The sequence below is a fragment of the Sapajus apella genome, unplaced genomic scaffold, assembly GCF_009761245.1.
Source record: "Sapajus apella isolate SASKATOON/1434 unplaced genomic scaffold, GSC_monkey_1.0 scaffold26, whole genome shotgun sequence".
In the NCBI taxonomy this organism is placed as follows: Eukaryota; Metazoa; Chordata; class Mammalia; order Primates; family Cebidae; genus Sapajus; species Sapajus apella.
The window spans coordinates 22,790,883-22,818,565 of NW_022436966.1; the positions used below are offsets into that span (position 1 = coordinate 22,790,883).

General features: G+C 39.1%; 1 protein-coding gene across 35 annotated transcripts in view; it reads left to right on the top strand.

The window, feature by feature from the left end:
- NRXN1 (neurexin 1) overlaps positions 1–27,683 on the top strand; it is a 1,131,792-nt gene that overhangs the window by 671,920 nt on the left and 432,189 nt on the right. For 4 of the 35 annotated variants that reach the window (XM_032292228.1, XM_032292229.1, XM_032292230.1 and 1 more), the window contains exon 1: positions 16,434–18,121. The exons of the other annotated variants lie outside the window; for them this stretch is intronic. In XM_032292228.1, coding sequence (XP_032148119.1) covers positions 17,872–18,121 — 250 coding nt within the window. In that variant the 5' untranslated portion in view covers positions 16,434–17,871. Of the gene's footprint in view, positions 1–16,433; positions 18,122–27,683 lie in introns of those variants that run through there. 35 annotated transcript variants of the gene reach the window in all.

Below are 27,683 nucleotides of genomic sequence, written 5' to 3' on the forward strand. Positions count from 1 at the left end.
AGTTTTCTGCTATAAATTTTCTCAAATCTGAATTTATTAACCAACTGAAAGCAGTGGTTAATACCAAAGTGAACCTAAACGTTAAAGCAAACATTTGCTGAAATTTACATAGTTTCAATTTTCTAATGCTAGCAAAAGTGAACTGCTTCAAAATAAAAATCATATATGTTTTTCCTGAAAAAAAAAAAAAAAAGCCTTATGTATCAGCTCAAACTCTTCCATGTTAAGCCAATTATCTTTTGCTTGTGTGGCAGTTTAATTTTTTACCATGCTGTGTAAAGGCTTGCTCAAAGCAGTATAACATAAAGGAGGCTTGGTTTTTCTTTTAGTTTTTCAGTTTTCTTATCTTTTCTATTGATTGGCTGAGAGGGTATGTGTTTGGAGGTCTCTTGCAGTTTCTCTGGAGACTATTTATGTAAATTGAAAAAATCAGTATTACTTGGGAAAATAACTAAAACTTTGATTTAACAGTACAAAAGAGGGTACTATCTAATCCCTCAAGTAGGAAATTGCTTTTCTTCATGATCCATTGCGTTCATACGTTTCTGGCTGCTACTACCAAAAGACAAAAGACTTACCTTTTCTCTTCTTTTACCATGTCTGTTTTCTTCCCTCTGCAAACTTGGCAGTAAATAATAGTTGAAATGAGTAAATTTAAATAATAATAGTAAAATGCATGACTGATAACATCATCAGGTCTCAATTGGGCAACTGTGATTACATAGGAGAGAAGCAGGAAAGAATTGACAAGGGAACCTAAAATAGGAAATTAAGAATTTGGCAGAGTATAGAAATGAAGATGTGACTTATTTGTAGTTTTTTTATATGCTACTGTAAATATTAGCTGGAATAGGATCACACGTGCTCCAAAACTGGTGATTTTTCTGAAGGAGGCAGGTTTTCTGTGAAATGCTTTGAATTTTATCTTCAATAAATGCTAAATCAAAATATTGCCAATGTGAAAAGATACTGATTTCATTTGTTTGCAGTTGATCTTCTACTAGCCATTAAAGTATATAGTTTTAATCACAATTTAAGCTGATGTTTGCTACTTTTTTTTAAATTATACTTTAAGTTCTGGGATACATGTGCAGAATGTGCAGATTTGTTCCATAGGTATACATGCGCCATGGTGGTTTGCTGCACCCATCAACATGTCATCTGCATTAGGTATTTGTCCTAATGCTGTCCCTCCTCTTGGCCCCACCCCCCTATAGGCCCCAGTGTGTGATGTTTCCCTTTATGTACCCATATGTTCTCATTGTTGAACTCCCACTTATGAGTGAGAACATGCAGTGTTTGGTTTTCTGTTCCTATATTAGTTTGCTTAAAATGATAGTTTCCAGCTTCATCCATGTACCTGCAAAGGGCATGAACTCATTCTTTTTTATGGCTGCATAGTATTCCACGATGTCTATGTGCCACATTTTCTTTATCCAGTCTAACATTGATGGGCATTTGGGTTGGTTCCAAGTGTTTTCTATTGTGAATGGTGCTGCAATAAACATACATGTGCATGTGTCTTTAGAGTAGAATGATTTATAATATTTTGGTTATGTACCCAGTAATGGGATTGCTGGGTCAAATGGTATTTCTAGTTCCAGATCCTTGAGGAATTGCCACACTGTATTCCACAATGGTTGAACTAAATTGCACTCCCACCTACAATGCAAAAGCATTCCTATTTCTCTACATCCTCTTTAGGATCTGTTGTTTCATAACTTTTTAATAATTGCCATTCTAACTGGCATGAGATGGTATCTCATTATGGTTTTGATTTGCATTTCTCTAATGAGCAGTAATGATGAGCTTCTTTTTTCATATTTTTGTTGGTCACATAAGTGTCTTTTTTTGAAAAGTGTCTGTTCATATTCTTTGCCCACTTTTTGATGGCGTTGTTTGTTTTTTTCTTGTAAATTTGTTTAAGGTCCTCGTAGATTCTGGATATTAGCCTTTTGTCAGATGAATAGATTGCAAAAACTTTTCTCCCATTCTGTACATTCCCTCTTAACTCTCATCCAGTTTATTTTGCTGTACAGAAGCTCTTTAGTTTAATTAGATCCCATTTGTCAATTTTGGGTTTTGTTGCCATTGCTTTTGGTGTTTTAGTCATGAAGTCTTTGCCTGTGCCTATGTCCTGAATGATGTTGCCTGGGTTTTCTTTCAGAGGTTTTATGGGTTTTAGGTCTTATGTTTTAATCTTTAATCCATCTTGAGTTAATGTTTGTATCAGGTATAAGAAAGGGTCCAGTTTCAGTTTTCTGCATGTGGCTAGCCAGTTTTCCCAACACCATTTATCAAAAAGGGAATCCTTTGGCCATTGCTTGTTTTTGTCAGGTCTGTCAAAGATCAGGTAGTTATAGATGTGTGGTGTTACTTCTGAGACCTCTGTTCGGTGCCAGTGGTCTATATAGCTGTTTTAGTACGATGTTTTTTTCGGTTACTGTAGCCTTATAGTATAGTTTGAAGTCAGGTGGCATGATGCCTCGAGTTTCGTTCTTTTTGCTTAGGATTCTCTTGACTATGTGAGCTCTTTTTTGGTTTTATATGAAATTCAAGGTAGATTTTTCTAATTCTGTGAACAAATTCAATGTTAGCTTGATGGGGATAGCATTGAATCTATAAATTACTTAGGGCAGTATGGCCATTTTCATGATATGGAGTCTTCCTATAAATGAGCATGGAACATTTTTTCCATTTGTTTGTGTCCTCTCTTATTTCCCTGAGCAGTGGTTTATAGTTCTTCTTGAAGAGGTCCTTCAAATCCCTTGGAAGTTGTATTCCTAGATATTTTATTTTCTTCGTAGCAATTGTGAATGGGAGTTTGCTCATGATTTAACCCTCTGTTTGTCTATCATTGGTGTATAGGAATGCTTATGATTTTTGCACATTGATTTTGTATCCTGAGACTTCGATGAAGTTGCTTATCAGCTTAAGGTGTTTTGGGGCTGAGATGATGGGGTTTTCTAAATATACAATCCTGTTATCTGGAAACAGAGATAATTTGACTTCTTCTCTTTCTATTTGAATATGCTTTCTTTTTCTTGCCTGATTGCCCTGGCCAGAACTTCCTATATTATGTTAAATTGGAGTGGTAAGAGAGGCTATTCTTGTCTTCTGCTGGTTTTCAAATGGAATGCTTCCAGCTTTTTCCCCTTCAGTATGATATTGGCTGTGAGTCTGTCTTAAATAGCTCTTATCATGTTAAGATATGTTCCATCAATACGTAGTTTATTGAGTGTTTTTAGCATGGAGGGGAGTTGAATTTTATCGAAGGCCTTTTCTGCATCTATTGAGATAATCATGTGGTTTTTGTCATTGGTGCTGTGTATGTGATGGATTACATTTATTGATTGGCATAGGTTGAACCAGCCTTTCATCCCAGGGATGAAACCAACTTGATCGTGGTGGTTAAGCTTTTAAATGTGCTGGAATTCAGTTTGCCAGTATTTTATTGAGTATATTTGCATCAATGTTCATCAGAGATATTGGCTGAAATTTTCTTTGTTGTGTCTCTGCCAGGTTTTGGTATCAGGATGATGCTGGCCTTCTAAAATGAGTTAGGGAGGAGTCCCTCTTTTTCTGTTGTTTTGAATAGTTTCAGAAGGAATGGTACCAGCTTGTATCTCTGGTAGAATTTGGCTGTGAATCTGAATCTGTCTGGTCCTGGGCTTTTTTGGTTGGTAGGCTATTAATTACTGCCTTAATTTCAGAACTTGTTATTGGTCTATTCAGGGATTCCACAGCTTCCTGGTATACTGTTGGGAGGGTGTGTGTGTCCAGTAGTTTATCCATTTCTTCTAGATATTCTAGTCTCTTTGCATAGAGTTGTTTACGGTATTCTGTGAAGGTACTTTGTATTTCTTTGAAATCAGTGGTGATATCCCCCTTATCATTTTTTATTTTTGACTATTTGACTCTTCTATATTTTCTTCTTTCTTAGTCTGGCTATTGGTCTATCAATTTTGTTAATCTTATCAAAAAAACAGCTTCTGCATTCCTTGATTTTTTGAAACATTTTTGTGTCTCTATCTCCTTCAGTTCTGCTCTGATCTTACTTATTTTTTTGTCTTCCGCTGGTTTTGAATTTGTTTGTCCTTGCTTCTCTAGTTCTTTTAATTTTGACATTACAGTGTCCATTTTAGATCTTTCCTCATTTCTCTTGTGGCCATTTAATGCTGTAAATTTCCCTCTATACTCTCTGTATCCCAGAGCTTCTGGTACGTTGTGTCTTTGTTCTCATTGGTTTCAAATAACTTATTTATTTCTGCCTCAATTTTGTTATTTACCCAGTAGTCATTCAGGAGCTGGTTGTTCAGTTTTCATGTAGTTGTGTGGTTTTGAGTGTGTTTCTTAATGCTGAGTTCTAATTTGATTGCACGGTGGCCTGGGAGACTCTTTTTTATGATTTCCATCGTTTTGCATTTGTTGAGGAGTGTTTTATTTCCAATTATGTGGTCTGTTTTAGAATAAGTGCTATGTGGTGCTGAGCAAAATATATATGCTGCTGATTTGGGGTGGCAAGTTCTGTAGAGGTCTATTAGGTCTGCTTGGTCCAAAGCTGAGTTCAAGTCCTGAAAATCTTTGTTAATTTTCTGTCTCATTGATCTAATATTGACAGTGTGGTGTTAAAGTCTCCCACTATTATTGTGTGGGGTTCTAATCTCTTTGAAGTTCTCTAAGAGCTTGCTTTATGAATCTGGGTGCTCTTGTATTGGCTTCATACATATTTAGGATAGTTAACTCTTCTTGTTGCATTAATCCCTTTACCATTATATAATGCTCTCCTTTGTCTTTTTTGATCTTTATTGGTTTAAAGTCTGTTTTATCAGAGACTAGGATTACAAACCACGCTTTCTTTTACTTCCCATTTGCTTGGTAAATCTTCCTCCATCCCTTTATTTGGAGCCTGTGTGTGACTTTGCATATGAAGTGGGTCTCCTGAATACAACACACTGATGGGTCTTGACTCTTTATCCAATTTTCCAGCCTATGCCATTTAACTGGGGCATCTAGCCCACTTACATTTAAGATTAATATTGTTATGTGTGAGTTTGATCCTGTCATTATGATGCTAGCTGGTTATTTTGCCTATTCATTGATGCAGTTTCTTGATAGTGTTGATGATCTGCACATTTTAGTTTGTTTTTGCAGTGGCTGGTACTGATTTTTCCTTTCCACATTTAGTGCTTCTTTCAGGGGCTCTTGTAAGGCAGGCCTGGCGGTGACAAAATCCTTCAGCATTTGCTTGTCTGTAAAGGATTTTTATTTTTTCTTCACTTATGAAGCTTAATTTGGCTGGATATGAAATTCTGGGTTGAAAATTATTTTCTTTAAGAAAGTTGAATGTTGGTCCCCACTCTCTTCCAGTTTGTAGGATTTCTGCAGAGAGATCTGCTGTTAGTCTGATGGGCTTCCCTTTGTGGGTATCTTGACCTTTCTTTCTGTCAGCCCTTAACATTTATTCTTTCATTTCAGACTTGGTGAACCTGACAATTATGTGTCTTCGGGTTGCTCTTCTCAAGGAGCACCTTTGTGATGTTCTCTGTATTTCCTGAATTTGAATGTTGGCCTGTCTTGCTAGGTTGGGGACGTTCTCCTGGATAATATCCTGAAGAGCGTTTTCCAACTGGGTTCCATTCTCCCTGTCACTTTGAGGTATACCAATCAAATGTAGGTTTGGTCTTTTCACATAGTCCCATATTTCTCGAGGCTCTATTTATTACTTTTCATTATTTTTTTCTCTAATATTGTCTTCATGCTTTATTTCATATTTTTCAATCTCTCATATCCTTTCTTCCACTTGATCAATTCGGCTGTTAATAGCTGTGTATGCTTCATGAACTTGTGCTGTCTTTTTTTTTTTAGCTCCATCAGGTCATTTATATTATTATCTAAGCTGGTTATTCTTGTTAACAATTCCTCTAACCTTTTATCAGTGTTCAACGTTCTTAGCTTCCTTGCATTGGTTCAAACATGCTCCTTTAGCTCAGAGGCATTTGTTATTACCCACCTCTGAAGCCTACTTCTATCAATTCATCAAACTCATTCTCCGTCCAGTTTGGTTCCCTTGCTGGCAAGGAACTGTGATCCTTTGGAGAAAAGGCATTCTAGTTTTTGGAATTTTAAGCCTTTTTTGTGCTGGTTTTTCCTCATCTTTGTGGATTTATTTACCTTTGTTCTTTGCTGTTGGTGACCTTTGGATGGAGTTTTTGCCTGGTCGCCCTTTTTGTTGATGTTGATGCTATTCCTTTCTGTTTGTTAGTTTCCTTCTAACAGTCAGGCCCCTCTGCTGCAGGTCTGTTGGAGTTTCCTGGAGGTCCACTCCAGACCCTGTTTGCCTGGGTATCACCAGTGGAGGCTGCAGAACACAAAAGATTGCTGCCTACCTCTGAAAGCTTTGTCGCAGAGGGGCACCTGCCAGATACCAACTGCTGCTCTCCTGTATGAGGTGTCTGTCAACCCCTGCTGAGAAATGTCTCCCTGTTAGGAGGCATGAGGGTCAGGGACCCACTTGAGGAGGCAGTCTGTCCCTTAGCAAAGTTTGAGAGCTGAGCTGGGAGATCTGCTGCTCACTTCAGAGCTGGCAGGCAGGAATGTTTAAGCCTCCTGAAGCTGTGCCCACAGCTGCTCCTTTCCCCAGGTGCTCTGTTCCAGGGAGACAGGAGTTTTATCTATAAGCATTTGACTGGGGCTGCTGCCTTTCTTTCAGAGATGCCCTGCCCAGAGATAAGGAATCTAGAGAAGTAGCCTGGCTACAGGGTCTTGGTATCACTGTGGTGGGCTCTGCCCAGTTCGAACTTCCTAGTGGCTTTATTTATGCTGTGAAGGGAAAACTGCCTATTCAAGCCTCAGTAATGGCAGACGCCCTCCCCACAGCAAGCTCGAGTATCCCAGGTTGACTTCAGACTGCTGTGCTGGCAGAGAGAATTTCAAGCCAGGAGATCTTAGCTTCTTGGGCTCCATCGGGATGGGATTTTCTGAGCAAGACCACTTGGCTCCCTAGCTTCAGCCCCCATTCCAAGGGAGTGAACAGCTCTGTCTTGCTGGCTGTTCAGGAGCCCCTGGGGTACGAAAGAAAACTCCTGTGGCTAGCTCAGCGTCTGCCACCTAGTTTTGAGCTTGAAACCCAGGGCCCTGGTGGTGTAGGCATCAAAGGAAACCTCCTGGTCTGTGGATTGCAAAGACCATGGGAAAAGTGTAGTATCTGGACTGGAATGCACTGTCCCTCACAGCACAGTCCCTCGTGGCTTCCCTCGGCTAGAGGAGGGAGTTCCCTGACCTCTTGTGCTTCCTGGGTGAGGTGACAACCCACCCTGCCCCGGGGCTTGCCCTTCATGGGCTGCACCCACTGTTTAACCAGTCCCGGTGAGATGAGCTGGGTACCTCAGTTACAGATACAAAAATCACCTGCCTTCTGCATTGGTCTTGCTGGGAGCCGCAGACCGGAGCTGTTCCTATTTGGCCATCTTCCTTGGGAATCCATTGTTTGCTACTTTTAAAGCAAACCACTGTGAATTGGGCTAAAACAATTACCTTCTTAATATTTGCCTTCTAAATTTTTTTAATACATGAAATTTTATATTGCACAGAAAATTGGAAATTTGCCCCCCTCTCTCTGTCACCCAGGCTGGAGCACCGTAGGTATATACCACCATGCCTGCCTAATTTTTTTAATTTTTTGTAGAGATAGAGTCTCCTTATGTTGCTCAAGATGGTCTCAAACTTGTAGTCTCCAGTGATTCTTTCACCTCTACCTCCCAAAGTGGGATTTCAGGCCTGAGCACCTGGCCCAGTTTACATTATTTAAGGGCATTGGTAGTGAGACATTTGTTTCTTCTATTTGATTAAAAAAATTCTTAAGCCTAGATATTTTCTTGTATCTTTTTGGTTAGTTATCTAAAGCAATCTGAAGGTAAGCTAGTTCATTCTAAAATAACATAAGAAGCAATCATCAAGTATAATTTTAAAAAATCTTCAGATATACTTTGTTTTAATACCCATCACATGTTAAATATTGAAGACCACACCATATGTCTAATGAAAGCTTCATTAGGAAGACATTAGTAGATTAATTCCACTTGCTGTGTGGTTTATTTTATTTAGAATGCAATAAGGTAAGTTCATTACTTTGCAGGCATAATGTTTTCTACTGTACTTGAACGCAACCAGGAACAATTCCATGGAGGTCTGCAGATCTACTAACACCTGTCAAGATAAACACACAGTTCTCTGTGGGAATCATCTCAGCAACAGAGCAGAAAAAAATGTGAGGGAAAGTAATTCTTTTACTAAAGGAAAAGAAGACAGTTTTTAAAAAACAACATTGATTAAAATTTTTCAAAATGCCTTAGAGGTCGTATATTTCTTATACAAATATCAAAAAATTTCATATCCTTTAAGAATAAATGTTTTGGAACATATACTTCTTATTTTAAAATACATATTCTAAGAGACTTGAACTATTGGAATAATTGTGCAATTTGAATTAAGCTACTGAAAGTTTTTCCAACTCTTATAGCTAGTCTTCCTTCATCTATCCCAGAACAAATATATTAGATGATAAGTTTTGCTATAGTAATATTATTTGAATGGTTATAATGAAACTGGTGACAGTATTTCCATTACAAAACCCTATCATCAAGAATTTATAAGTTGGCTATAAATGTTTGTTCTGCAATTCAACTTGGCAGCAAGCATCTTAGCTTGGCGGTACTTTCTTTTCTTTTTATGAAGTATGGAAAATAAAGACATATGTTTATAACATGAGTAGAAAAATATGACAATAAATTCCATTATTCTTTATAACCAGCTTACTTAGGATTCAAATTAAAATTAAGCCTAAACTTATATGTTTTAGATAGTAAAAATAACTCACCAATAATCCTGCAAGGATAAATTGAAGAGGATTTGTTTCGTTTCTCTGTTGGTTTTGGTGATTTTAAACTACTATACATGGTGATACACTTAATCAGTTATTTTGGTACTTTCTTCATTATTCTGCACAGTAGGAATGTGAATACACTGTTACATATCCTGGCTATTTTTTTTAGGTATTTGTAATATTCTACACTTGAGAAGATAGCAAAAAAAAAAAAATGACAGAGTTCAGAAATTTTTCCAGTGGTGAAATATGTATTAACATTTGATAGAGCAGTGAATGCAATCCTAAGAGAGGAAGGAAGTAGAAAAGATAGTTTTATAGAGAGAATGCCATGGGCTATGACAAAGTAAAAACAACAGCAATGAAAAGTGTGCAGTGTGTTTTAAGGAAGAGCGAGAAGTTCATGTGGCCGGAGCCTGGGGTGTTTTGGGTAAATTGACAGATGTTGAAATGGAGGTAAAACAAGAGGCATGGAGGTGTATTTTAAAGGGCTTAATATAATGTGCTAAAGAACTTTAATTTTACCTGGTAAAAAGATCTTTATAGTAGAATAGTCATACCAACTTATCTATAGTATTAACATCAAGGTATTTCCGACAAAATGTGTAATCTAACAAGTATATACGAATCTCCTGAATTTCTGAATTAGGTGGAGATTATAGATCCCAGATAGAGATTCAATTTGAATTGCATGATTAAATTCCTTTCAGTGCATTCAAATGGTAATATATGCTCCAGAACACATATTCGCAAAGATAGATCAAATTGGTTTATGCTCTGAGTGCTTGGACATTCAAAAAATTAAACATACATGATTTCTGAATCCTGGTTTGAGTATCTGTGCTTACTAGAGAATTTGGAAATAATGGTGTAGTCTTAATATTACCCTAACTTGCCTTATAGTTGTCGTTCCAATTCTCATTGTTCTCAACAAACTCACTTTTCTTTCTGCAGTGATAGATGTGTATGACAGACAGTGTCTTGGAATGCAGGCAGAGAGATCCCAGGTTGTCAGTTCATAACATTGATCTTTTCTGTAGCTGATGCTGGTTGGACTGGAGGCCTGATATGCCAGGACCTGGGAGGGACTTTTAAATTTTTGTTGTTGTTTAGTTTAGTTTAGTTTTTAGTTTTGTTATGGTAACTATTTGGAGGACCAGTATTAGATTTTATATGGAAACCAATATTATCATAAATTCTGATTTATATTCTTCCTGCCATAAAAGAAAGGGAAAAAAATGACTCATTTCAGAAACTAACAGCAAAAGCTAGAATGTCTACCTATCTATCTATCTATCTATCTATCTATACATATCTATCATGTATATATTATGTGCATATCACATGTATATCATGTGTATGTGTATCTATCTATAGTTATATAGATCTCTATATATCTCTCTATATAGAGATCTATATATGTAGATAGATATCTAGATAGATAGATACACTAGGCAGTATTCTATTTTAAATGCTTTAAATTTGTCAACTCATTTAATCCTCACAAAAACCCTACAATTAACCTTTTTTTACAGATGAGAAAATTGAGTTTAAATAACCTGCCCAAGACCACATAGCTAGCAAGTTAGTAGAACCAAGAATTGAACCCTAGTGTAATGTCTGAGCTCCTGCCCATAGCCACTGGCAAAGCAATAAAAAAAAAAAAAAAGATCTCAAATACAAAAGATGAGAAGGAAAATAGAATATTTTTTCTAACTATAGTAAAGAGAATTTATAGTTACATGGTGTGAGATGAGAACAAATAGGTTTATATAATAGACATCTTGAAGTTTTTAAAGAATCCTTTAAAGAAGAGAACTGGGAACAGCATTATTGTCTATGCTTAGGGAACACTGATCTGGCTGCAGTTATACTGGATCAGCTAAGAGGAGGTAAGATCATTGGTAAGGAGCGTAATGAGAAAGCTCTCCATGTGTTAGTTAATAAAACCTGAATGAAGGATCTCGACATTCAGAGCAGTGGTTCTCAAAGTCATTCCCCTAGATGACAACTTCAGCATCACCTGGGAACTTGTTAGAAATGCAAATTATCAGGGTCCTCCAAAGATTAGGGGGATCAAAGGCAAAGCAATATGTCATTTAACAGCCTTTCTAGCACCTCTAGTGTGTCTTCTGTGCACACTGAAGTTTGAGCAACACAGAAGTAGAGAAACAGAGGCTATGGTAATAAATAAAGAAGTGGCTGAGCTTGACTGTAGACTGAGTGGGAAGACTTTAGAATATGGCCAAATTAAAAACCACATTGCAGCTCATTATCTTTATGTCTTTGGCATAAAGTTCCTGTGAATAAAGAATAAATAAGCTAAAATAAGTACACATGAATAAAGAATAATAATTTATTTTTATTACGTACTTAATACAGTTTCGAAATGGTTTGAGTTTCATTATATGTAGCTTTATAATCCTTTTCCAGATGAGGAAACTGGGACAAGGAGCCCTTAAACCCAATGTCACATGAATAAAAACAATGAAGTTTGGATTCACACTCATAGTCAGGCACTCCAGCCTCATGTTGCCATGCTGTGTTATGAACACATTCAAACTGAAAGACCATGAGCCTAGGAAGAGTCACCAAGAGAAATTCGTTGAAACAATTCTACAAACTATATAAGCTGACAGTGATTAAAAGATGGCATATGATTGGTTGATGCCCCTGTGGTGCCTGCAACACTTGAACATACAGTTATGAAATCTGGATGACCCTAACCTGGTACTTAAGCACTAGGTTTTATGCAAGACAGCAGAAATGAATTTTTTAAAAAATACAATGAAAGACAGGATAGAGATTATAGAATATTCCAGACCTAAACACAACTTATCTTGACTTGAACGAATCTAGTCATGTTTCTAAGTCAAACTGCACATCCAGGCTTTAATTCAATTTGAGTGACTTGAGTACCAAATTGGCTCGTCTTGATCCGCAGCACTCCCTTTGATTTGTTATATCATTGGGAAGAGCTAGATAATAACTAAGTTGACTGAATTCACCAATCTGTATCTATGACTGGACTATCGGTGGTTGGAGATGAAGGTGTTCTTCAAGATAAGTAAACACTTCATAAATAAACCTTACTTTTCTGTAATACAGGTTTATCGTTTGAATAATAAAAAGACTGCAGTAAATCTCCAGAGATGCTTCGAGCCTGGCTTTTTTTTTTTTTTCATTCTCAATGCTCTTACTCTCCTTTACTGATCTTATTCTTAGGGTCCTGCAATAACCCAGAGGGGTAACAGGATCAGGGATTTATCTTTACAACTCTCCAGAACAAACCCTCTTCTGAGTTGCCCCTCTTTTCTGACTCTCAGTTCCAACTCAGAGAAGTAGGTAGATGTATATGTGGGGTCTGCCTGTCTTTTCTGTATGCTGACACTGGTAGAAATGCAAAATGCAAGACTGACACTCTTCTCATTTTTAATTTTTAAAATATTCTTGCTGCCTGTGGGTTTTAATATACTTCCCCTCTGCTGCTTTTAGTGTCTACTTTTCTATTTAAAAAGCTTAATACTGAGCTGTAAGGGTTTCCAATTAAGCTTAAGGAAAACATGAAAAGGTTGAAAGTGTCTGCCTGACAACCATCCTGTTTCTTGAGACAAAAAGGTTGATTTTTGCAATATGAAGAAATAACTTGAAATGGCCTGTCCTTTCCCATTTCTCCAGAAACTCCCTCTTCCACTCACTCTCCTCTACTGTCTCTATTTCTTTTGTATTTTCCTCTCAGCTTTGAAATCCGTCTCCCATTTCTTAACTGTTATTCAACTTAGGCTACCTGTATTCTTGTTCATGATAAATCATCAGCTGTGAGTGGGCTTAGAACAGCGTAGCACACACACAGCCCTTACATTCTTTTAGGTAGATCTCAGTAGCCACGGTTGTTGGAGGCAAGTGAGTGTTAACCACATTTCCAAGAGTTCACACAAGTACAGCTCATAATGAATGCAAGACTCACATCAACTTCTGCTACAGATACAAACATTTATTAATGAGTAGGCACAAAATTTTATAGCCTATTCTAGAAGCTTGGTGAAGTTCCAGCTCTTCATTCTTTTAGGTACCTGAAAAAATGTCTTGCAAAAACAAAATGTTTTCCTGAAGCAAATATGACAGTTTTCAGTGGCAGTATCCACCTCATCATCTCTGAGAATTAAGTGACTAAGAACTGTTGGGGATCAACAATAGTAGCTACCTCATATCATTTTGTAATGATTATGTGAGTTAATTCATTTAAACCACTCAGAGTAGTGTGCTAGAAATAAGTGTTAGTTCTTATTGCTATTATTATGGAACCATTCCTCATAGTAAAGGGTGGAAGTCCTCGGAGTCACATGCTTTATTTACGTAGAAGTGAGGTGTGTCCAGGTAAAATTTAGTTAATTCACACATCTTGCCTATTAATGATTCCACCAAGGATAAATTCTTCCCAACTTTCACTGGACCAATTAACAAGCCCTTAATTTCACGATTAATAACTTATTTTCAACAGATATTTTAACTTTGAGCACAGCCACATCATAATTAGAGATGATAGTAGCCCAAGGCTTCTAGAAGCCACCTCTGTCTTCTGCAGTTCTGACTGAGATGTTGAGGAATAAATTCCTGATAAAGGCACTGACACTCCCTGGGTACAGGCAGCATTAAGAAACACTTATATCACATTGTCTGTGCTGAATTTTTTTAGAATAAATTACAGTTAGCCAAAAACCGTGTTTCCTCCCGCCACTTCTTCAATCACCTGAGAACAATTGGTGAGATTCTGCCTCAGTTTCCCTGAGATAACAAAATTGAAAGCACAAAGACTGACTAGCTGAAGAGACACAAATCAGTGGGTACATACAGGCTTTACTTGCTTCCTCCAGTTTAGTCACGTTTTTGCCCACAATAGTTTTTCTACACTATCTAGACAGAGACTTGCTCCCTGTTCCACAAAATTGCAATCATTTATAACAAATATTGCTGCATCCGTATCACGGCATCCACCCTAGAACCTCCTAAGTATTGCAAAGTTGCCCTAGACATCTGCCTGGAAGATGACAACTACAATTTCTTCCTTTGAGGCAGCCATAAATATTTTCTCTTCAGCTCTTGAGACTCCAGTAAAACTAAGACCTCTGGCCTATCCTTTCTCTAACGCTGCCTTTATCTCCCAAGGCCCCAGGCAATATAAGGCAGGCAGAGGTGGTGGGGAGTAGTATCTTCCTCATCTAATGCTCTTGGGAAAGTTATTCACCATGTTCTACACTTATTCTATTTCTATGGCTTTACTTTATACAAATCACTCTCCAAGTCCCAGTCCTATCCATTCCTAGAAATCAAGAGAATAACAAATACAGTTGATCCTTGTTACTTGCTTGTAACCTGTGGCACTTTGGTTATCCTTAGCAAACTTGCAGAGAATGGCAAAACATTTATGTTGCCAATACACATGTTCCTGGCTGCAGTTGAACAAGACTATTCACCTCCTTCTTGTTTCAGCTCTCATGCTTTAAACAAGTGCCCTTTCTGTCTTTTAGCACCACATCTTTGTGCTTTATTTTGCTGACTTTGCTGTTTAAAATGGCCCTCAAACCTAATGCTAAAGGGCTGTCTAATGTTCCTAAATGCAAGAAAGATGTGTGATGTGCCTTCTGGAGAAAATACGTATTAGATATACTTCTTTCAGGCATGAGTTAGAATGCTGCTGGTCATGAGTTCAATGTTAATGAATCAATATTATGTATTAAATAAGGTATCATTATTATTCAGAAAGACATAAAACAAGGTAATTGATTGATTTGGTGAGGAAAATGTGATCATCGGTTTGCAGGAACCTAACCCTATATTTCCCCATAGGAGCAATGGTTCAGTATTTGGTAATTCAGTGTTCACAGTGAATTTATTTGCCACAACTACTGTGAATACTGAGAATTGACTGTAAGCACTAAGAGACTAGATATGTTTCACATATGCTGGACACTAGAGGGAGTAGGAATGAAGACTTGACTCTCGTCTCCCCTTTAGGAATCTACCATTTATTTGGGGAGGGAATGACAAATTAACACAATATATGAGGGTACTGGAGAACAATGCAATGCTCTACATATCTTTTAGATGGAAGGCAATTGAATGTATTGTGCATGCTGATTAGCCTGAATATATTAGACCTATATGAGAGAAGAGACATAATGCCTTTATTGCAGGGAACATTAGATATATTTTAAAGAACACCAACATTAAATATTACATGATATTCTTTCTACCCTGAGGGATTGTTAGAAAAGATTGAAACATGACTATTTTATAAAGGAAGCCACAGTGCCTCAGGGATAGACTAAGTAACTAATGTGATATAACCAGTAAATGGTGGCATCAAAAATGCAGCACTGATTTCCTAACTCCTAATCCAGTGCTCTTTCCATGCTAAAACTCTGAAATGTCAGATTCAGAATATGGACCTGTGGTCCTGAAAACATTCTGTGTGGATGATTTTCCTTTTCTTTTTGAAGCTCTACTTGATATTTTTAAAATGAATAATCACGACTCTTGTTAGTGAATTAAAATACATATGTTGCAAAATAACAGCATGAATAAGAAATGACTGGGGACAAGGGCAGAAACAGTTCACAGTGGAAAATGATAGATTTCACGTCTGCTGGTCTTTAAGCAGCTGTGGAAGGTTGGGAACATGGCATATTTAAATAGATAAAAGCATCGTGTTTAGCAAGGCTGAGCTGTTTCAATCGATATACTACGGAAGAATTATCTTTTGGTGTAATCAAGTAAACTTTTGACAGGAATGTGAGATGTGTAATTGCTACAGGTGTGATTTTTGGGGCCACTGAACACTATTTATATGGTGGGCATCAGAGTCACATGGTTGAATCTTTGGACTAGAAAATAATATACGAGTCTAAATAGCCGCTTGGGTTAGTAGCTGATTTGAATCAAATCTTCCCAGAATTGCATGTTTTCTTAAATACTAGACTTTATATTTCTTGATAACAATTATGTATATGGTGAGAAGCTAGTGAGAAAGTTATGCCTGTTCAAAGTTCCTTTCTTTTGTTTTTAAATAGAAATAAAGACAAAAAATGCCCAGCCAATAGACATGTCGTAGATTTTTATCATCTTTTGGAAACCAGGGCAATGTTTTAATCACAGTCCCAAATCTTCATCACCAGTATCCAGTGTCTTTGGTCCTCCTTGCCAAGTCCAATTGTATTGCTAGATTTCTACTCTTAAATGTGTACTGGCCTTTGCTGGTCTTTCATTTAGGACAGACAGCTTTCAGTAAATATGCTGTATTTCATCAACAGGATATAAATGTCCTCCTTCCCTTGGGGGCACTAGATTTAGGAATTTTCATTTCCTGATGCTATTTTCTTTATAAGACAGGATGAGAGAAAGGCAGAGTTTCACCCTTAACAATGATCATCACAGCGGGGATTCTACAGAGATCTTGGAAGTTCTTAAATATTCCTCAAATATTGACTGAAATACAAGCAATTTTATTGATGCTATTTCTTTCTTTTCTGCCTTCTTCCTGTTTTTCTCCTGGCCCTTCTCTTCCTCTCTTCCCATTCTTCCACTGTCTGCTTCTTTTGCAGCTGCCAAATTAATGCGTCCTTTTTCCTCCCTGTGAGTTTCGGTCCCCTGAACTTCCACTGCCTTACATGAGATATAATATGGTAGTGGGAGGAAGACTCCTTGTTATAAGTAATACATGTAATTAACAGATCATCGCAACTGATGCTTGAGTACAAGGTGTCAAACCATATTTAGCAGATTAGGTTTAAACACCTGGTAGAACAAGTTTGGTCCAATAAAAAGAGCCGAATTCTCTCCCTTTTAAGAGCTCTAAAGACACTGGTTACATCTAAACCATTGGGTAGGGGAAGGGTGCCATTTGCCATTGTAGTTCAGATGGAGGGATCACCTGGTGGAGGGAGACTTGCTTTGTAGGTGTTCCCGTTTCGCCTTGCACGTGTCCCTTTGATGCGTGGAGAATGCAAGGGAGAGGCAAAGCAGGGCGATTTTCGTGGGAAGCTAGACCAGCCTCCCTCGTTACATAGGCTCGTCCTCTGCATTGCATCCGAGCTTCAGTGATTTGCTGTTTGGAGACTGCAGATTTGCATAGAGCCCCTTGCTTCACCAGCGTGTGTGGTTTTTTCTTTTCTTTCTTTCTTTTTTTTTTTTTTTTCTTTTTATTTTTCTGTTTTTCTCCCGCACTCCTTCGTCCGCATCTTCCTCTCAGCTGTCTTTCCCCCTTTCGATTCCCGCTTCCTTCAGAAGGGCGCACTCTTCCCTCTGAACCCCTCGCCGGGCGTAAGTGTCAGGAGGCGGCGGACGCGGAGATTGCCTCGGGAGCAGGCGATGCGCGCCGCTGCTCCGCGCGCTGCCCGGGGGAGGCTGGCGCTAGCGGGCGAGCCGGCCGGGGCTGAATGGAGGGAAGGGGCGCCTGGATTCCATGGGGTCAGCGTCTATCTTGAAAGGAGGTTTGGCCGGCGAAGTGGCCTCCCTGGTCCCCGCACACAAAGCTAAATGGATTTACCTAGTGGATTCGCGGCGGATGGCTGTCATGTAGAAGTGAGGACCCTCCGGGAGGAGCTTTAAACAATTTCTGGGTTCCCCACCCGCCGGCACGCACTCTCACCCGAAACTCTTTGGGAGTATCTCTTGAGAACCTGGAGCCCTGGAAATCTGGGGGCAGCCACACGCTCTGCGCTTGCTGTTCCCGGGGTTGCCTTTCCGGACAAGCCCCTCTCCAGCTGCATTCGCCTCGGCTATGTTTCGGATTGTTTGGGGTGCAAGGCACGGCGGACTCCAGGACCCCGAGAAGACTGTCCGAAGGAGGGAAAGGATGGGTGCCCTGGCGCGGTGAGGCGGCCGGCACCTCAGCCCACCCTGCGCCGCCCGCTCCCCTGCGCCCTCTCCTCTCCCTGCGCCCCAAACTTTGCCTCCCGCGGCGGCTGCCCCTCAGAGGGCGCCCCGCCATGTACCAGAGGATGCTCCGGTGCGGCGCCGAGCTAGGCTTGCCCGGGGGCAGCGGCGGCGGCAGTGGCGCAGGGGGGCGCCTGGCCCTGCTTTGGATAGTCCCGCTCACCCTCAGCGGCCTCCTAGGAGTGGCGTGGGGGGCGTCCAGTTTGGGAGCGCACCACATCCACCATTTCCATGGCAGCAGCAAGCATCATTCAGTGCCTATTGCAATCTACAGGTCACCGGCATCCTTGCGAGGAGGACACGGTGGGTCTGCGATGCCAAGTTCTCGCGGGTTACCCCCACGCGCCCCCCTTTCTACCCTTCACTCACTCCTGGGCCCCTACGGCTCAGAGAAACGGGAGCTCGACAAAAGGGAGGTGCATTTGGGTGTGTTTGGTGCGAGCCACTTATCTCTTTGAAGACAATAGAAACGGGATGGGGGAAGGCGTCGCGGGTGTTGGTGGTGAGGGGTGGGAGGGGCGTTCCGGATCGAGGTGCTGGGAGAGAGATGTGGGCACCTACTAAAAGACCGGCCCGGGCGGCGCTGCTGGGCCCCGCGGGAAAGGGGCGTCACTCGCCAGAAGGTCACTCAGTGGCCGGATGGGGCGCCGCGCTCAGCTACGGGACCTGAGCACCAGAGAGAAGAGGGCTCTGCAGAACCTTTTGTCTGTGCTGGATAAACTGCCCCACCTCCTGCCCATCTTCCCTGGCCCGGGGCGGGGGAGGGAGAGATTCCAGCCCGCACATTCCACCAAAGTGTGCCCAGACTGCAGTGACAGTCAAGCAGTCCTGGGACTCACTCAACAGGAGGCCAATTACTTTTGCCCCTACGCCTTCCCTTAATTGGAGAAGACAGGAGGGCAACCGACACCCCCTCTAATTTAGGCCAGCCCTTCCCAGGCCCAGGCATGGAGGGGACCTCTGGACACCATTCCCCTTCCATCCACTCTGCACATAAATATATGTATTTTTCTTGGTAATTAGGCTGAGTTCTTTTCTAAATGGAACAGAGAGGCTTGACTACACATACTCATTCCCTGAGGATCGTGTCTGAAGGCTATTGGAATAAGGGAGGTCTTATGTCTTCTGTCTTCAGTATTTAATGCTTTCCAGGAAGGGCAAGGCAGTCCATGCTGGCTGGGCTAAGCCAGGAGGTCTGCCTGGAGAAGGAGAAGTTAGAGCTAAGATAAACTATTCTCCTAATGCCCTGTCCCTTTGTAAAGAGCAGAGTGTAGAGAAAAGCCTTGATTCGCAGCTTTCTTCTCCAGAGTGACCAGCAGCGTAAGGCCAGATTCCTCTAATTTTCAGATAAATGTCGATTGCAGATTCCCCGAACTGCCAAAAAATAAAACATCAATCTGTTTTTGAGAGTCGTTCCCCACACCCAATTTTTCTTCTCCCCCAGTGTAAAATGCACTCATTTAGAAAACGAGTGAAAGTTGTGGACACTTTTTTTATATCGGTTTTCCACCTCTTTGTTGCAGGATCGATCACCTTTCAGACTTGGTTCAGCTGGGGATCCTTTGCCCCTCTCCTTATGTTTTTGCTCTTCCCTAAGCAGATACTGCTGCTACCAGGATGGCCCTTTATCCCATGGATGTGGGGGTGGCAGGGAGGGTTTTCTACCTGAGGACAATTCTGGTTAGTTATGAAAGACTATAGTATAATCTAACTGAAGAGAGACCAAGCCCCCTAGCAAGCCTTCTTTGGGAGCAGAATAGAAAAACACTTCCCTGTGGGTTCTAGGAATTGGTTCCTTTCTCCTTCCCCTAGTTCTCTCCCAGGAATTCTATCCAGTTAAGAGTGTCCAGCATGGAGACAAGATTGGTGTCCCAAGTGAGGGATTCTTTGTTATAAGCAACAGAGGTTATTAGATCCCTCTAAAAGAATGAGTTTTTGGTGATCTCATCACAAGCCCACAGTATTCTAGGAGCTTGTTGCTCTCTTTACCTGGGTGCAGTTCTCAACCACTGCCCTGCCTTTGTGCAGAATTATGTGAGTCCCGAGGGATGGAGGCAAGCCAGGGTGCAGAAAGGGCAGACAAAGTGTGGGTGGGTGGGTGCGGTGAGGCAGATGGGGGTATGGAGGGGGTGGGGCACCTAATTGTGCCAAAGGGAAGCATTTGGCTAATAATCTCGTATGCAACTTCTCCTTTTCTGTATCTCAGCCTCTCTCCAGAGGGATGAGGCTGCTGGGGACGTGGGGAGAGGAGAAGACCAAGGGGCCCTGCCGCAGAGTGGGGCACTCCTTTTTCCTCTCCACTGCAGCTTCTACCCCAGTCAGGCGCCGTCTGCTGGCCTTTATGAACATTTCTTTCCCTCCAGAATACAGTGATTGTCTCTGCCTGTGAATGAAAAATCAAAGGTGCCTCTCATCTAAAAAGAGAAAGAATAGGATAGTAGAGAAAATTGTTGTGTGTATAGTGGTTGGTATTATTTAAGAGGTCAAATAACTTTCTGATTCCTTTGAAGGTTCTGTTGTGTGGTCGTGTTTGTGTATTTTTGGAATTCTGCCCACCCTCCTCCACACACTCTTTTGGAAGAGGCTGCTCCTCTTCTGATTCTTTGTTTTTTTTTTTCAATCAGAGACACAAACTTACCTGTCAGTTACCAACCCCTGCCAAATGAAAGCCAGGTGTGAGTTTCTCATACTTCATTCTTTCCCTCTTTTGAAAATAATATGAACTTTATAGAGAACAATCAAGAAACATTAGGATGAAAAATAAGCCCCTCAGGGTGGGAGATGGAGAAGTGGGGTGAGGTATGGAGTGCAGAGGGAATGAGAACACGGCAATCAGGGTGATGGCTTAAAGAGAAACCTAACAAGAAAGAGGTGATGTTGAATTTGTTGGGTCAATAGCTCTCTGACTATTTTGCTAATTATTGGGACAAAGGACCCACAAGTAAAGAACCCTTGAGCCTAATAGATGAGGGTGAAGGGAAGGCACAAAGGTAAATGACAATATGATAAATTCGTAGCTGAAAGTCAAGACAGGTGAAAATGAGGTTTAGTTCAAATTCTGAGACTATTGCAAATATGTATGCCCAGTTGAACAAATGAACTAGACTGTTTGGTTGCATTAGACTTTCTGGGAATCATAAGATATTTTCTTTCATAATAGGGAATGCATGTGTATGCTCGAATGTGTAAAAGAAAAATTTGTGTGTGGTATATTCTAAGGAAGAAAATTGAGTCTCCTATGTTTTGAAAACTGCTGGGCTGACTATCCAGATTCATTCTTCTTCATTTTCTCATCTTGCCATGCTTCATTTGCACTATTATGAGGTGTCACTTACAAGGTTTGCAGGGTGCAGAGAGTGCTCATGGCTACCCGAGCATCTTTGTGCAAGCTGACCCAGTTGCAGAGATTATGATGAGGATTTTTTTAAAGTGCCTATGAGACGCAGGTTTTGAGAACACTGCAGGGTCCTTCTTTATTTTGCATGTGCTCAAAAACATAAATGGTGAAACTACCTCCTTAGAAAAATTGTAGTTTTTTTCTAGTTAAATAAATGGAGAACTGTGTGACTGTAAATGATAAAAAGCAAGCCTGCTTGTAATTAAGAATGCTACTTAACGCCAACAAGAGTCCAGAATAGACCAGTGTGCTCAGCCAGCACTGCTTATGTGATATGCCATATGTGGGGAGCATGGAATGATGTCAGTGAAATGCTTAGGTTCCCATCTCAGCTCCCGGCTTTCCTAAGTGCCTCTGCATACTTTAGAAAATTAGCTTACAGTCTCTCAATAATTTCAGGAGATAAAGGAAGGAGAAAGCCATCACAGATCTGAGCACACCAGTGCCAGCCTTTCTCCTCCCACAAATAGGAGCTCCGGAAATTATATTGCCATGATTAGCTACACTATTAAAGGGCAAAAGGGCTTTCCCAGAAGGAAGTGTTAACAGATTTTAAAAGTGTGGTTTGTAATTGAAGTTGCTCAATGGTATTATATAAGGATAATAATTATATCTTGAATTTATAATGTTTCTTTTTCTGAAGCATTTTCAGTACACATGCCAAACTTCTAAGAGGATGGGTAGGTTTCAGAGAGAATTTGAATATGATTTTCCTGTAGGAATACCGAGGCATATCATAAATGGGCTAAAAGATAGAGCCAGATGTCTGATCAGAGTCAAAGAGGAATTAGAATCAAGGCCTATGGCCCATAGCCCAGAGCAATTCTATGAGCTCAGAGGTTTTTAAACTCAAACTAAGAGGGTCCTCCACACTGTTTAATGGTTGATCTCTTAAGAGAAGAAATAATTACAAGATACATAGTCCAGGGTTTTGCTTCAAGCATGTTTTAACAATAATGCACGCTGTTAGAAAGCTGAAGGTACCTCACTGGAGTCCCGTAGACTACTTCATTGATTCTGCTGAGGAGGCTTTTGTTTCTCTGTTGTTTTTCTGGGAAGGCAGGAGGGTGCTATTTCACAGGGTAATCTCTTTCCCTTTTCATGTGGCAACCAAGAGAGCTAACAAAACCTTTCACAATATGCTCTACATTGAGGAAACATTTAGCTTTAATATTTAATATTACTTAGCTGGTAAGGAATTCGTATGTGTGACCCAGAACGGTTTTGGCTATGGCTGTTCTGCTGAAACAGACATTGGCGTTCCACACCTTTTCCTTACTTTGGGTTCTTAGACAAAATTTTATATCACTCAAATGCTATTTTCAGCAAGATGGCCAGCTAATATTTTTGGAAGAATCTTTGAATCAAGCATGATCCAAGCAACTCTGGCACTTTAGGGTAATTTTTGGTTGCCCAAAACTTTGATAGATTTATTTCTTAAATTGTTCATTAATTCACTCATTCATTCAGTGAATATATCATAAATTCCTACTATGAGCATGTGTTTGTATTTCTGTACTAAGTACCATGGAGGACAAGAAAATAATAAGTACAGTGAGAGTAGAGGTGCAGTTAGAGGAGCCAAAATATTCAAGGCAGAACAATCAAGAAGTTTACAACTTAGTTCGAAAAATCCAAGCTACTGTTGGAAAGAGTTAATTCTTAAACAAGCAAATACAACTTTTCCTAAAAAATGGGTAGTTTCCGAGCATAAATGCAAAAAGCATAAAGTTTATGTATCTGTATCAATCATCTGGGACTCACCATGAAATGATCTGATAAAAACATCAAAATAGTAAATTTTATCTATATCACTTTTTATTGTCCTTCATTATTAATGTTCTAGAAAGAACTCTTTACACAGTTGTTTTCTACCAAGTTGCTGCAAGTATTTTTTTTAACAAAACATACAATTTCTACTTTTCAAAAAGATAAAAGGCTTGTTTTATAAATGTAGTTAAGATAAGGGTTCAGTGATTTAAGTTTACACTAATTATAAATAATTAACCCAGATTAGTCTGGTGAGATAATTCTCAGAAACGTATTTGTGTAAAAATTTGGCCACTGCCATTTACTACCACTGTATAAATGTACTCAGTGCTTATCTTTACTAAGAATGTGTTCTCCATCTATAAAATGAAAATATAATTGGTGAAGAATAAATAAGACCATTAATTTGAAAAGTACCCAGACTATAGTAGGTGCCCAATAATTTTTTTTAAAAAAGAAATACTTAAAAGAGACTTCGGAACACATGTAGCGGAAATCTAAACCTTAAAATCAGAAGACCTGAGTTCCTGTCCTGATTCAGCCAGTTATTAACTCAGCGATGTCTGGAATTCAATTACCGCTTTGAACATCATCTCTCTTTCAGCTCTAAAGTTTGAGGAGTATATTCATTTCATTTTATAGATTTTACAACAGAGATATAAATAATTTAAGTGAACTACGCTAATAGGGTCACAGTAAATTATTAGCAGAGATGGAGGTAGGACCCATATCTTCTACCTCATCTTCCCCCTCCTATAGAATACCTTTCCACAAAGCCTATGCTCCAGTAGAAGGGAGAGCCTGCAGTAATTCATCTACCCTCGCTCCTGTACAGTGTAGGACCAGAAGCAATCCTTTTTAGACAATTAACTGGGGTTAGAGGCTTGGTCTTTGAGGAGAGAATAGAGCAACCAAACTTGGTTCATAGAGAGAAAACCAACTTCCTTCTGCTGTTGTCCATCACCACAGTCAGCCCTCCATTGCTCATTTATATTACAGTGTATGCCGCTTTTTAATAAAAAACACAATTTATGTTTTGAGACGTTAGCAATCCCAATAATAATATTGAGCACGGTTTTTTATATTGTTTTGTCATTCATATACTTGTTTTATTTTTCTCTGCCTCTCTCTCTGTCTTTTAATTGGACTAGCAGTCCTTTAAGAGCATTTCCTATTCTAAGTTTCCTTTGATCATAAGAATCTCTTAAAATCCTCATGCTCTTGTTGTCTTTTCCCGGAGATGTATTGATTCTAAACATACTGTAACTGGAGATATTTTTGCAAAGATTAAATTCAGGTCCCTTAAGCCATCCAATTGTCCTCATCATTTTTCAGAGGCCAGCTTTCTTAGGGGCACAGTAGCCATGGTGTGGTGGGCAGGCTCAGGGTGCATTTGGCCTAGTACTTGCCTCACAACTGGGGTCTCAAGGATTTCCTCTTAGAAAATCAACTGCTTCTTACATTTGGTCTTTTTGCTGAGCCCTTTCTGGTCTATGTAGGGTATAGAATATCTCTCCACGTAGAAGCTTGTAATAGCCTTTTAAATTATTTCATTCTCTCACGAAATACAAGATTTTTCAGTGTTGATCACCTAACAATGCATTCCCTCAAGCTTTTGACAGAACTGAGTGAAAACAGCTATCTTTTAAGTATATATTTCCACAGTGCCTTCATGTAAAGTGTCTTATTTAATCATCATCACAACCCTGGCAGGGCTTATGATCATCATTTCGCTGACAAGGAAACAAATGTAAAGAGATGATGATTATGTCAGGCTCACTTAATTAATAAGTAGCCACAGTACATTTGCTTTTCCATGACAGTGTAATGAAAGGCAGGGTTTTGAAATAAACAAACAAAAAAACCTACTGCCTTTAAACTAGAAGACCTGAAATTTGTCCCAGTGTTGTTACTTTCCGATTCATGTCTCAAAAACTGTTCTTCATTAAGAATACAATTAAACAGGAAAGAGTAGCTAACCCACAGTTATTAAGAATTTCCAGTCAATATAGACGTGAAATTTTTATCTGCATTTCAGTGGAAGGAATTTTATCTAATATTACCTTGTGGTACTTAGTCAATAAGTAGGAAGATGGACATGGATTAATAAATGAGGATCCTTCTCAAATCCAGCTTCAAGGGTTTTGCTCAGGCAGTGATAAAGAATGTTATTAATTAAATAGTAATTACTGTACTAAAAAGCTTTAACAGTAGAAGATGATGATTTCTGCACAGACTTCCTTTTAATCACTAAGTATACAAGTAGATAAGAGCCTGCTGCGTTAATTGTGTGAACATAATATCTGTGAGATTTGTGAATTTTAACCGAGGCAATGTAGAAAGGTGTTTCTCCAGTGTATTTTCAAGATATGTGGTTCTGTATGTTTTGTTATATGAACTTTCTTTGAATCTTGTAGCCGTTTTTGCTGTGAAATTCAGAATATGGGACCCTTTTGGGTGTAAGATCCCTATTTTAAATATATTGTATAATGTGTGACTACATTTTTTTTTTTTTTGAGACATAGTCTTGCTCTGTTGCCAAAGCTGGAGTGCAGTGGTGGCGATCTCAGCTCACTACATCTCCGCCTTCCCATTTCAAGTGATTCCCCAGCCTCAGCCTCTCCAGTAGCTGGGTCTACAGGCATGCGCCGCAACACCAGGCTAATTTTTTGTATTTTTACTAGAGATTTTTATTAGAGATGGGATTTTTTTTTAATCTTTGTATTTTTACTAGAGATGAGTTTTCACTGTGATAGCCAGGATGGTCTCAATCTCCCGACCTCGTGATCTGCCCGCCTCGGCCTCCCAAAGTGCTGGGATTACAGGCAGAAGCCAACGCGCCTGGCCATGATCTGCATTTTTAAAAGCAAGGTTGTGAACTTTTAAATGTTCATGTATATATTTGGTGACTTGTTTATCAAATAATTAAAATTGGTAAAAGTATTATATTTCTGAAAATCAGCAACTATAAAGAAAGAAAAAATTTTAAGCAGATTGTAAAAGGGTGCTTTTTAATATGTGGTAAAATACAAGGCAGTGAAATTTACTTATTTGGACATCACTTCTGAATTTTTTTTGTTTGTTTGATTATCTGGGTTGTCATTGGACTAACATTGGGACATACAATTATTTATGTGCTTTAACCTGTCTTGGCTATTAGTTACCATCTGGCCATCATGATATATTTTTCTGGATGACTTCAGGTTTCAGAACTGCTTAAGGAGAAGTGGCATTTTTAATACTACTTAAAACAGATAATTTTGGATTCTGAAATGTCTAATTTTATGTTAAGACTGAATAAAGTGTGGATGGTTATAGAACATAAAGCACTTCACTGTGAGTTGATTGTGATGCTGTTGTAAATAATACATTCAGGAAAAGTGTGGCAGTCCAGTGACATGATACTCTCACAGTAACTGATTAGCACTTTTTTGGGAAGGCGTACATATCATTTTATCTTTTTTTTTTTTCCACTTTCTAATTTAAAACTATCCAAGTGCGTTTGAAAGAAGTATGTGTTTTTTCTGAGGAACTTGGTTTTCAAATATTTCAAGATTCTGTCTTTGTTAATTGAACGAATGTTTTAGTTCATATCTGTGTATCCATATCATTCTATGTGTAGTTATCCTTTTCAATTATAAAATATAATACAATCTAGTATAGAGAAATAACACTGGAGCATGACTAATTTAAATACCTCTGCGAATTTTTGCCTAGAAGGCATATATAGAGATTGAGCCGTCTATTTAGTTTGCAGGGCGTTTTTTGATAGCTTATTTCATTTGTAGTTCATATCATGTCTGATAATCATGTCATATTGGACTATTTATGCCTACATAGTAGAAAAATTGATAATTTTCTAGATTACATCTTTCTCCAGGTGAAGCAAAGAAACTTTCTTCAACAGTCTAAGGTACATTTCCTTGAAGTCCACAGTTAACATTTTCAAAATCACAATGTGCTGTGTCAGTCATTTTTCATGTGTATGTCAACGTAGTAACATATGCTGGAGTAAGATGAATAGTAAATTAATCTCTGTCAGCAAAGTGGTTAATTGGACATGCTGTTAAATATGCAAATAATGTATTTGGTTTTTCCACTTAGTCTTTTTCTTGGGACTTGTCCTAGGTGAGATATAGAGTCGTTGGTGCTGCTGATGGATAACTTTTTGTGCCATAATCAAAAGTGGAACACTCCTGATAGGCTTCTGATAAACATCTTTATACAAACACCTTTTGTTAATACACAAGGTATTGATAGCTGGATGCCTTTACTGGCTAAAATATATAACAACCATCTATTTGTACTTGCAGGAGATACAAATTCGCCTCAGTAGTCTTATTTGTAAATGTAAAATTTGTGTTTTTTCTTTTTAATAAAATTAAATTTTAATTATTTTTATGGAATAAATTAATCCAAATCTTGGCTTATAGTGAGGAAGTGATTAAAATATTGTGGGCATACTTCACAACCCCAATTCACCCTTGTAAAAAGACTGTTCAGAGAAAGAACTAGAACCACATAAAATGGTAGTAAATGGCCAATTATATCATTTAGTTCTTGAACAATCACTTAGTGCTTATTTTATGACAGGTGCTGTTCTAACCCTTAACAAAATATCAATTTGTTTAATCCTCACAACAACTTCCTGAGATAGGTACTGTAACAACTTCCTGAGATAGATAGGTACTGTAACAA